Here is a 12585-nt window from a genome sequence, read left to right as displayed (position 1 = left end):
CCCACCAATGCCTAACCCTACTTGACCCCACACCCATGCCTACTCCCCCCCCCCCCCCCCCCCACACACACACACACACACACACCATTGATGCCAACGTTTTTTCATGCACATTTTCTTTAAAGAAAAACTGATTTAAACTGAGAACTCAAGTGTGTCTCCTGTCTAACCCTACCTGCCCCTGCATCTATGCCTATCCCTAATTGCCTACACACACACACTCACTCACAGCCATCCTGTCAGTATAGTCAATACAGGTATTTTGTAGAGATTTTCGTAGTCTAAACAAACTTGCCATTTTCAGGCAACAGAGAAGTCTGTTTAGGAAGGAAGGGCCACTCAGTTTTGATAGAAGCCAATCTATGGGAAGAGCAGTTGGAAATATTATTTTAATATTATTATTTATTGTATTTATAAAGCGCCAACATATTACGCAGCGCTGAACATAAATACAGAATGAAATGAGGGTGTGTATTAATCTTTATAACTATAAACTTCCTGTGACTGCTGCAGACACCATTCAACATGTAAGGGACAGCAAGCACATTGTTGTCTACCACAAGGGGCGCTACTTCAAAGTGTGGCTCTATCATGACGGACGATTGCTGAAGCCCAGGGAGATTGAGCAGCAGATGCAAAGAATCCTGGATGACAAATCTGACCCCCAGTCTGGAGAGGAGCACCTGGCCGCCCTCACTGCTGGAGACAGGTAAGGACTGAGTACCTTGAGTGGAGCTAAAGTTTTATAATTAATTAACTCTACAAGCCAAAATCCTTCCATTCACTAGGAGAATATTAATGAATAACTAGAATAATATTAAAATTAATATTAACTACTTAATACTCATAGAATCTGATTTAGGGCTGGCGCACACCAAGAGCGCTTCTGAGCTTTTTAAAACGCTAGTGTTTCGAAAAGTGCTTGACTTATGTATTTGTATGGGATAGATCTCACCAGAGCAATGTGATTATTTATTTATTTTTTTTCCCATGGGTCCTGCAGCATTTTGGAGGCAATTCAGCCTCAATGTTAACTATAGGAAAAGTGGAAAATCGCTCTAAAACCAGAGCAATTTCACAAGCGTATTTTTTTACAAAAGCTATTTACTTCCGGCTCAAACTGTACAAAAAAAAAAAATCTGTACACCAAAACGCTCCAGAAATCACTAGGCATAACTAGAAAATTGCTAGACACATGCCTGGAATCGCTTAGAAAAATCATTTCTAAAAACACTTAGCGTTTGCGCTAGCGATTTTTGGTGTGCACTAGCCCTATATTAGGTTTTCTCTCTCTGATCGAATCTGATTAGAGAGAGATCTGTTGGCTGCCCGTAAACAACAGGCCAATTTCTGATCAATTTTATGCTGAAATCTATTAGGAATCGGCCTTGCGACGCCGCATCAGCGGCCTCGCCGGCCCAGGGCAAGGGGCAGATCGTGGCGAGATCAGATCAGGAAGATATTGATTGTTTTCATTATATGTTACAAATTAGGAACAGCACAGAAATGCCCCCAAGATGCCCTCACCACTTGTGGGACTATCTACTACTGCCCCCATCACTAGGGAGATTACCCACAAAACCTCCCCCCACAAGCATATGAAATACAGATTGGTAAGAGCACTTTTACAAGCAGCACCTGCCTATTAAAATGTTCTGCAGAAAACCAGCAAATTGCACCATGCACCCAAATCTGCATTACCAGATTATGCAAGGGCTGAACAGATTACACTATTTCCACTAAACTAGGAGACCCTCAGTTTCACATAATACAATTACGTGGTAGCAGGCCCCATTCTACCACTATTATCTTACTTGAGAGCTAACTTACCTGTGGAAATGAATTTCAAAACTATTACAAATTAAAGCATGTATGCGTAGCTTTATTGCATATTTATAGGAACCAAAGGACCAAGTAACAACAAATACAAAAGAGCCTTATTTGGCAATCCCATAGACCAGTGATGGCTAACTTTGGCACTCCAGCTGTGGTGGAACTATAAGTCCCATGAGGCATTGCAATACTCTGACAGTTCTAAGCATAACTCGGTGAGGCAGAGGCATGATGGGATTTGTACTTTTGTCACAGCTGGAGTACCAAGGTTAGCCATCACTGCCATAGACCCTCATTCGGAGGAACTTGCATGGTTAAGGGCCAGTTCAGATGGGCGACTTCCAGCGGTTGTGCACGGCGTTTACTGCAGTGATCAACTGCGTCCCACACTGAGATAAATGGCAGCGTTCATCTCAATGTGTTTACTGTCGATTTCTGGCATTTGCACCGTGGTCAATCAAGTTTTCCGAGGCACTGCTTGTAGCATCTAGTATCTGCTGCGCTCGCAATATCCCCTTTGGAGCTCAAAATGCGACGATGAATTGCTGGAAACTGATGCCAAACACTTCTAAGCTAAAAGCTTTTCAATAGCAGAAAAGCCTTTAGCATCAGCTAAACAATCAGCCACCAGCCGACTGTCTGAACTGGCTCTCAGGGCTGGTTCAGACGCTGCGCACAGCGTTTACTGCTGGAATCAAACACGTCCCGCACTGTCATGAATGGCAGTGTTCGTCTCAATGCACTTACCATCAATTGCCAGTGTTCACGTTCGCCTCATTGGTGGCTACATTCACAGTTCCGTGTCCCCCTAGGGGCGCAAAATGCAATTTGATGACAAAACGCCGGGAACCGATCCCAAATGCTTTTCTGCAAAGCTCTTTTCAGTAGCAGAAAGACCTATAGCATTGGCTAAATGAGTTGCTGCAGGCTGTCCTTCAGAACCGTGTGGTTCTGAAGTACAGCAAAATTGATGTTCCCAGGTCAGCCTAGATGGGACAACAGCTAAAAATCTTTATATCAGTATAAAAAATTAATAAGACATAACTGAAAACAAAATCACTACATATTACTTTTAAATAATAAATCGTTTAATACTTGAAAATGCAGTACACAAGGTTTACTGTCTCCTGGCACAGAATAAAAATCCATTGTTTTTTATATGCATTATGCAGAGTGCCCTGGGCAAATGCTCGGAAAACTTACTTTGGCAATGGAAAGAATAAGCAGAGCTTGGATGCAGTGGAGAAAGCCGCTTTCTTTGTAACCCTTGATGACACCGAACAGGGATATAACAAGGAAGATCCCGTGACTTCTCTGGACCAATACGCCAAATCTCTCTTGCACGGAAAATGCTACGACAGGTATTATTCTTTGTTCATGGTGCCTTCCTTATTTTATCCATTATTTGTCTTACTTGAATAGATTACATTGCTTGGGTATGTATTTGGTTGTTGTTCGCTCCGCCCACTTTTTCTAACCTTGACACACAGTCAGTCTATGACCAAGCTTGTGAGCTTTGGGGTCCTTGGCATCAATACTGTGAGAATGTCAGCAGTTTATATTTTCCCATTGAAATCAATCAAACAAATGTGATTGGCTGTTTGTGGCCCTGCCCTCTTTTCTGAATTTGAATCCCAGTCACTTAAAGGGAAACCATAGATGAAAAAAATAAAGATTTTATACATGCCTGGGGCTTCCTCCAGCCCCATATGCTCCGATCGCTCCCATGCCGCCATCCTCCTCTGCCCGCAGCTACGAGAATCGGGTCACCGCTGTTCTGTCAGTCAAAGCCAGTCTAAGCGCAAGGGAAGTGCGCTGTTTGCGTATCTCTGCAGCAGCCGCTGGAGAGATACGTAGAGGGCGCACTTCTCCTGCGTAGCTGGGTCCGATGACGTCAGTGACGGGACCCGGCTCTCGTAGATGCAGGCAGTGGAGGACGGCGGCGTGGAATCGATCAGAACTTATGAGGCTGGAGGAAGCCCCAGGTGCGTACGAGAGATATCGGCACTGGGAGACTTGGGCGCAGGACTCAGCCGGTATATGGCTGATCCTGCTGCCGCTCATGTTCCTGGCTGTATTAAATACTATTCCCCCTTCAGGCCGCCATGGATGGTGGGAAATGAAATGATTTGGCTTCCAGCAATTGCTGGAAGCCGAATTATTGTGTTTTAAAAGTAACTTCAGCTCCGTCTTCTGACGGCTCCGAAGTTACTCCCTGTGCGCTGCTAAAGCCGTAATTCCTATTACGGCCTATGGTGGCGCCGGCTGCGCCCAAGTCAGCGTGTTCGGCCCCAGGTATGTATAACATCTTTTTCATTTTCCCGTCTCAGGTTCATCTCTGGTTCCCTTTAATGACTGGCTGTCACAGGTTTGAGGCCTATGCCATTAACCACTTGCCGACCGCACGCTTATACCGTGCGTCGGCAAAGTGGCAGCTGCAGGACCAGCGACGCAGTATTGCGTCGCCAGCTGCAGGCTGATTAATCAGGAAGCAGCCGCTCGCGCGAGCGGGGGGAGAGGTAGGAGAGGGAGGGGGGTGAATGTCGCCGCGGAGGGGGGCTTTGAGGTGCCCCCCCCCCGCAACATGCCACCAGCAGGAGCGATCAGACCCCCCCTGCACATCATCCCCATAGGGGGGAAAAAAGGGGGGCGATCTGATCGCTCTGCGTGCACGCTGATCTGTGCTGGGGGCTGCAGAGCCCACCCAGCACAGATCACAACAAACAGCGCTGGTCCTTAAGGGGGGGTAAAGGGTGGGTCCTCAAGTGGTTAACAGCGTAAGAATGGCAGCAATTTAAATATTCCCTTGAAAATATTCAAGGGTTTTAGGCTCCACCCACCTTCCTAAATATTAACCCCAGTCCCCCAGTGACCAACTGTGCCAAATTTTGAGAACCCTGCCATTAACAGTGTAAGAGTGGCTTCAGTTTAAATTTTCCCTTTAAAAATGTGGTTGTTGGCTCAGCCTACTTTTTGTTACCTTGACACACCGTCACTCACTGGCCAAGTTTGGGAGCTTTGGGGTCCTTGGTATCAATGCGAGAATGGTACCAGTTTATCAATCAAACAAATCTAATTGCCTGTTTGTATGTAATATTAATTTGCAGGTACATCATGTGCTTATTTCAAATCATTTTACTCAGTTCAGGTTCCCCTAAAGCAGACCTGAACTCAGAACTTCCTCTCTGCTTTAAACGATAAGCAGCAACATAATAACCTTAAAAAAAAACACACATTTCTTTGTTACAGCTGATACAAATCCTGCAATAAATCTACAGTGTGTCCACCTACTGTTTTCATGGAAGCAGACATATTGTTAACATCCCGTGTTTACCAATTAGCTGCTCTGCCATGGCAGCTAGCTGGAATAGCTGAGAGATCAAATGGAAACTTTTGCTTAGTCACAGATGAGGGGAAATGAGACAGGGTAAACTCTCTAAATACATACAGGGTACATTTCTCTATGCTTTCCTCCTGTCTTTTGCAAAAGTACAAGTCCACTTTAAGCCTATTTTTTTTTAATCTTTTCCAGGTGGTTTGATAAAACCATAAGCTTCATTGTGTTCAAGAATGGAAAGATGGGTTTGAACTGCGAGCATTCCTGGGCTGATGCACCAATCGTGGGCCACCTCTGGGAGGTTAATTGTTTTACATTATTTATATATTGTTGCCTGACCTGTTTTATAGTTTGGAGTAGCGTTAAAAGGAAACCGTAGGTTGTTCATTTTTATTTTTTGACGGGTACACAAGAAAGGCCCACGTTTACAGGGACACTGCTGTGGGTTTCTGTAACTGTAAAGAAAAAAATCTACTGGGAATCAAATATGCATCGCATATAGCTATACCTGGTTTTTTTTCCCCTTTAGAAGTTTTATAATCTTTTTTTATATTTATATAGCACCATTAGCTTCCTTGGTGCTTTCCAGAGAGTACAAAACAGACTAAGGCCTCTTGCACACTGCAAGTGTTTCCGATTCAGATTCCGCTTTTTAATCAGTTTTTACATCCGATTCAGATTCCGATTTGCAGTTTGCTCCCTGCACACTGCAAATCGGAATCTGAATCGGATGTAAAAACTGATTAAAAAGCGGAATCTGAATTGTAATCACTTGCAGTGTGCAAGAGGCCAAAAGAGGTGACCATAAATTCATCCATAATGCGTGCACAATACAATCAGAACTTCTAGCAACACAATTACAAAACTACATACATAGTTAACCTCCCTGGCAGTCAATTAAATCCGCCGGCGCAGCGCAGTTTTTTTATTTTTTATTTTTTTTTAAATTATGTAGCTAGCTCTAGCTACATGATAGCCGCTGAGCTCAGCAGCATCCCCCTACCCCCTCCGATCGCTCAGCGGCACCCCCCCACCCCCTCCGATCGCCTCCGGCGTTCAGGCCCATCAGGAAATCCCATTCTGAATGGGATTTCCTTTAGGGCTTCCCCCTGCTGCCATGGCGACGGGCGCGATGACGTCATCGACATCATGATGTCAGAGGGTGTCCCGATCCACCCCTCAGCGCTGCCTGACACTGATTGGCCAGGCAGCGCACGGGGTCTCCGGGGGGGCACCCTCTAACGCGGCGGGTAGCGGTGAATCGGCGCGGAGCGGCGGCGATCGTAGGTAACACGCAGCTATCTGCGTGTATATAAGAAAAAAATTATGCAAATCGGCCCAGCGGGGCCTGAGAAATCCTCCACAGCGGCCTACCCTGTGTCCAGCGTTACGGGGTTACCGGTAAGGAGGTTATCACATGGTGGGCTACATTCAATCCACCTTTTCTCCTAAAATTTCTTCTAGGAATAATTTTTCATCTTCTATTTAAAATAACAATAGCAAAATTATGAAAAGTTATTTTAAAGGGACCCTGAGCAGAGGCATAACATTTACAAATATGGACTTGCCTCGGTCTTCCCCCAATCCCCCCCCTCCCCCCCTGTAGTCCGCAAGGTCTTTCAGCATCCTCTGGGTCCCTTCCACGGTCCTGCTGGCTGATCCGTTAATCTGGCGACTGCAGATGAAGTCATGCATGCACGGCCCTTTTCCGCACCCAGTGCATCATCCTGCCGGTTGCCGTAAGCATCCTGCGCATGCGCAGCTCTCTAAAGACTGAACCACGCATGCACAAAAGACAAAGTAGTATCTTCTAGGAAACAACTTAGAAGAAAAAGTAAATTGCATATTGGCCTATATGAGAATATCCAGCAATACAAGTATAAGTTCTACTCAGTGGTTGTGGTACATTTCTTATCTTTTTGCTTCTGCTATTGTATTGCGGTGCATAAGGTGTATTAAAGTGATCCTTAAGTCAAATGTAAAAAATGAGATTTACTCACCTGGGGCTTCCCTCAGCCCCCAGCAGCCGATCGGTGCCCTCGCAGCCCCGACATCGGAGCGGAGCTGCGAGGGCACCGATCGACAGCTGCTGGGGGCTGAGGGAAGCCCCAGGTGAGTAAATCTCATTTTTTACATTTGACTTAAGGTTCACTTTAAGGTGCATACACAGCTTTGATGGATGTCGCCCATCAGGGATCGTGACACAGACGCATGTCAGCTGTGTAGCTCAGTGATCTGCAAAATTGGCTCTTCAGCTGTTAAGGAACTACAAGTCCCACAATGCATTTTCCTTTATGAATCATGACTGTGGCTGTCAGTCTCTCGCAATGCATTGTGGGACTTGTAGTTCCTTAACAGCTGGAGAGCCAAATTTGCAGATCACTGGTGTAGCACTGTGTTGCTATGCGGGGACAAAGAGGGTCCAGAACTTCTGACAGGTTTTTTTGCTGTCTGTGACCTTGTTGTAGTGATTTACTCTTACTTCCTTTCCATGGTTACACTCTCTAAAGTTGGGAAAGGGATGTATTAAAAAAAAAAAAAAGTTAATAAAATAACAGAAATATGAGCATAATCAAACAGTGCCACATCAAACATTACTTTGATATAAGCACTGCAAAAGTTATTCATAACTTATTCACTGAAAATGCACTGCCTGTTACTTTGAATGGTGACTTTGAAATAGAATGTGGAGTTTACTTTCAGTACACCTTGACCGCTGTGCAAATGTTCTCATGGATAATGATGGTTCTGCCTTTTACTAACAAGCCTTCATGTGATGTCATGTGCAGTATGTTATTTCATATGACAAGTTTGAATTGGGATATGAAGAGGATGGGCATTGTAAAGGAAGTACCAATTCCAGCATCCCCCCTCCAAACAGACTGCAGTGGGATATCCCAGAAGAGGTAAGACGGATATGCTTTAAAGAGCAACTGTAGTGAAAACAACGTAATTGATAATTTTTTATTTATTTATTTATTTTTAAAATATGAATGTATAAATTATTTAGTCAGTGTTTGTTCATTGTACAATCTTTCCTCTCCCTGATTTACTTTCTGGTCTGCACAGGAGAACAGTTTTTGGTCAGGTGGGGTGGGTGGGGCAATATGACTGCTACAGCTGGAATACGTGAAGTATACATTAAAGGTGGCCATTCGTCAGGTGACTTGGCAGCCAATCTATCATCCGGTTCGATAATTATTTATCCGGATGAAAATCAGGATGAAATTAATCAAATGTATTGATTGGACATGCTGGGAAAGATCAGCTTGTTGTGGTCGATCGAGTGCGTGGTGGTAACTGTGCAATAAATGCGAATGACTAACCTGAGGCGACCCCTGGCCTCTTTCCCCCCCTAATGTAAGTGTGCCCCCACGTATGACAATACTTTACCTGTCCGCTGTTGCCCACTGTGGTGCCCATACATCTTCCATTTCCGTATTGCTGCCCTCTATGGCTATGGGCATATAGCAAGTGGGGTGCGTGTGATGTCCCATGAGCTGTAGGGCAGCAGTGGGGAAGATGTATGGGCACCGCGGCAGACGACAGCAGACAGGTAAATTATTTTCAGACATGAGGGCACATTTACATTAGTGGGGCATCGGCAGATACAGCATCACAAGGCCGTTTCCCAAAATATTTCATACTGAAATCCATATGGAAATGGCCTGTGGTGTATGGGCAGCCAACAGATTTGATCAGAGAAACATCCGTCTCTTGCCCATCATTACTACATTTATGGCCACCTTAAGATGTTTGTATGCATCAAGACCTGACAAATGCATTTTAAAAGCTTTCTTTTTTGTAAATGAGCACGGATTAGATGTAAATTTCCACCGAATGTTCCTTTCTGAAAGCAGCGTTGATGGATAAATGTCCCCCTTTGAATGAGACAAACACTTATCTTTCCTTACCTATTTCCTCAACGAGACGCCAACATATCTGGCCCTATTTCGGTAAGCAAACTTTGTTAGTTTGCTCAAGCACCTGTGGATGAAGTTCCTCCATTCACCACAGGGCAGGTCTCCACATAAATGTGAATTCCATTTGGGTGTATCAGGTTCTCAGTCCAGAAGTTTCATCACTCTGACAATGAAACCTTTTTCTGCTGATCTTCTGTCATAAGCAGTGTAGAGTCGAAACCCTGTCACATATATAGCATATATATGCCGCATATAGCTAAACCACTACCTGACCTGCATATGCTTGTTCAGGGTCTATGACTAAAAGTATTAGAGGCACAGGATCAGGAGGACTGCCAGGCAACTGGTATTGTGTAAAAGGAAATAATTATGGCAGCCCCCCCCCCCCAATCTGACAAAGGTGAAGCAGTCACCTTCCATTTATGCTGTATTTTATTCTGTATGGAGTGTGTTCATATTTGTATTGTTTGAATTATTTTATAGTGTCACTAGATAAAAAAAAAAAATAGATGGTGTCCAATGTCCATACATTACCCATTTTTCCCAGCATATTCCATCATGATCGGAACTGTCAGAGATTGATGCCACAACAATGCAAAATCGATTGACATTGATCGGGCAGATGTCTCTCGAAAGGGGGAGGTTGGGTGTGCGGCAGTAGCAGCATTCAAATTCAGTATGGCCAACACATCCTTGCTTGGTCTCCCCATCTACAATGTGCTCACACCGGGCTATGCAGTGTCGCAACGGAATGTACACTCCGGAGCATCTGTGACCTGACAGCATGTACGTGCCATCGTCTCACAAAGTATAGAGCCCCGCTGGTGATGAACAAAAGACACAGGAGGAGGCAAGCTGGCAGATAGGTGAGCATGAGCTGGGAGGCAGCTCCACAAATTTCTGGTAGATTTCGTGCTGAAATCTATTGGACATCTATGTGCTGTGTGGCAGGTAATAGATCCCTCTAGGAACCAATTCAGTCAGAAAGGGATCTATGTGATGGTTCAATCTGGCAGCCATCTACAAGTGTATGGATTCCTTTAGTTTGTGCTGTGGCAGCCACATACTTCTATCCTCAGGAAGAAATCCTAGTCATTGAATCTAGTATGTATGTAATTAAAAGTACAGTTCTCAGTGTGGGTCTTTGCACATAACACATTTTCTGCAGCCGCCACTGTGTTCTTATGTGACCTGGAATGTAGAGCTGCACATTTTGGCTCCTTAATTGACAATGCAAAAAAAAAAAAAACCTCTAGATTTGCTGTGCCATTTATGATCTCCAGTGTCCATTGCCATTCATTCAGCTCCATTGTGCTGAGGGGCAGCCCTGCTTGTGTTTAATGTATATGTCAAGTTGATGCAGGACAACCATTTGCCTTACACTTTCCCTTATGCTTGCTTATTTCAGTGCCAAACCGTGATCGAGAGTTCCTTGACTGTTGCCAAAGCTCTTGCTGATGATGTTGATTTTCACTCATTCCCTTTTGATGCTTTTGGCAAAGGGCTCATCAAGAAAACCCGAACAAGCCCTGATGCCTTTGTCCAGCTGGCACTGCAGCTGGCACACTACAAGGTAAGCTAGTAAGTAGTAAAGGTAAAAGATACAGTTATCTCAGATGGCTCTGTAAAGCTACCTATACTAGACTTCTATTGCTAATAATGATCTACAGAAATCTTGTCTAATAGAGATCTCACTGCTTCAGCTGCTAGCTTCTGTTTTATATACAACTCCCTTGGGCAGCAGCTTCCCTCTTCCAGATTGGTCATACCAATGGTCTAGCACAGGCATGGGCAAACTCGGCCCTCCAGCTGTTACGGAACTGCAAGTCCCACAATGCATTTGCCTTTATGGGCCATGACTGTGGCTGTCAGACTCCTGCAATGCATTGTGGGACTTGTAGTTCCTTAACAGCTGGAGGGCCAAGTTTGCCCATGCCTGGTCTAGCATCATACAAAATGGGATACAGATGGGGACATCAAACTTGGAGAGGGATTTAGGAACACTTGTCAACAAGTTAAATCATTGTATTCAATACCAAGCAGTTGCAGCTAAAGCAAATAACATTTTGGGTTGCATTGGAAGGGAAATAAAAACTCGGGATGCTAGCATAATACTGTCCTTGTATAAATCTCTAACAAGGCCACATCTGGAATATTGAACCATGCCTTGTAAGAGTTCTTAAACTTCTTCTGGATCAACAGGGATATGTGAGGGTGCAGGCTAGTGGTGTTCCTTATTTTCTTGTTGAGCTCCATGGACGTATGACTTTTTTCAACCCAATTATCTATGTAACTGTGTTGCAGCCTCATTTTCTATATGCAGTAAACGCTCTTCCATTTCCAACCACCCCTTTGGGCAGCAGCCACATGAGGCCCGGGCCCTTGTGGCCTTTCCAGAAATCCAACCCTGGCTAAAAGTCTGATAATGCGGTTTTGCCAAAGCAATGCAAAAGACATTATTGAGACAATTTGCCAAGAGGAGTACTTGCAATAGCCACCTCTCCAACTGCAATCAGTAACTGAAAAATTAATTTACATGCATTGCTTTAATAGTACTTCAGTTCCTTTTCTCTGCTTATTTAGTGCAACCAGGGCCGGCCCTAGACGTTTTGCCGCCTGAGACAAATTTAGTAGAAAATTGCTAAAGCCCCCCCCCCCCCCCCGCCCGTGGGTGCGGGGGGGGGGGGGCGACCGCCGAGCCGGAGGGGTAGCGGGCAGGTTGGGGGTATTGGGCCTAGCGGTGGGGAGGGGGGTCGGACCCCCCCCTCCCTCGCCTGGGTTCCCCGATCTGCGCTCCCCTCCAGCTGTAATTAGGAAGCAGCCGCTTGCAGATCGTAAGAGGCACGGGCGGGGAGGACTCACCTTATCCGCGTTCCATCGTGCGCTCCACTGACGTCACTTCCTGCATCGCCGTCCACTTACAATACAGTGGGCGGCGACGCAGGAAGTGACGTCAGTGGAGCGCTCGCTGGAACGCGGAAAAGGTGAGTCCTCCCCGCCCATGCCTCTTACGATCTGCAAGCGGCTGCTTCCTAATTACAGCTGGAGGGGAGCGCAGATCGGGGGACCCAGACGAGGGAGGGGGGGGTCCGATCCCCTCCCCACCGCTAGGCTGAATACCCCCGACCTGCCCGCTACCCCTCCGGCTCGGCTGTGGGTTTGGGCAGCTCAGTTATGACAAGGTTTTCCCATAAAGAGGGTATGTGAAGCAATGGGAAGCTTTTCAGGTATTTTTGCATCTATTGTAGAGGAAAGACAGATGAACAGTAGAATCTCTGTTATCCACCACAGGCTGGGAGTGCCTGATGCTAGTTATTTGTAATTTCCAGTCGCTTGAGAGTTTAAGTGGTGAGAAATCAAGCAAATCTATGCCTCAATTTAGCACTAACCTTCCTAGCTGCCTGCTGCTTTACTGCATCTTTGTACTGCTACCGATGCATCATGTTACCAGATGTGGGTCAGGTGACAGACATCGGAAGCCTACTGAGGATG

General features: G+C 45.4%; 1 protein-coding gene across 2 annotated transcripts in view; it reads left to right on the top strand.

Annotated features, from left to right (window-relative positions):
• CPT1A (carnitine palmitoyltransferase 1A) overlaps window positions 1-12585 on the top strand; it is a 101789-nt gene that overhangs the window by 63816 nt on the left and 25388 nt on the right. For both annotated transcript variants that reach the window (XM_068260367.1, XM_068260366.1), the window contains exons 10-14: window positions 514-709; window positions 3006-3194; window positions 5366-5471; window positions 7960-8076; window positions 10502-10666. In XM_068260367.1, the coding sequence (XP_068116468.1) occupies window positions 514-709; window positions 3006-3194; window positions 5366-5471; window positions 7960-8076; window positions 10502-10666 (773 nt within the window). The remainder of the gene's footprint in view (window positions 1-513; window positions 710-3005; window positions 3195-5365; window positions 5472-7959; window positions 8077-10501; window positions 10667-12585) is intronic.

The sequence above is a fragment of the Hyperolius riggenbachi genome, chromosome 11 (assembly GCF_040937935.1).
Source record: "Hyperolius riggenbachi isolate aHypRig1 chromosome 11, aHypRig1.pri, whole genome shotgun sequence".
NCBI lineage: Eukaryota > Metazoa > Chordata > Amphibia > Anura > Hyperoliidae > Hyperolius > Hyperolius riggenbachi.
This window is presented reverse-complemented; position numbering and strand designations above follow the sequence as displayed.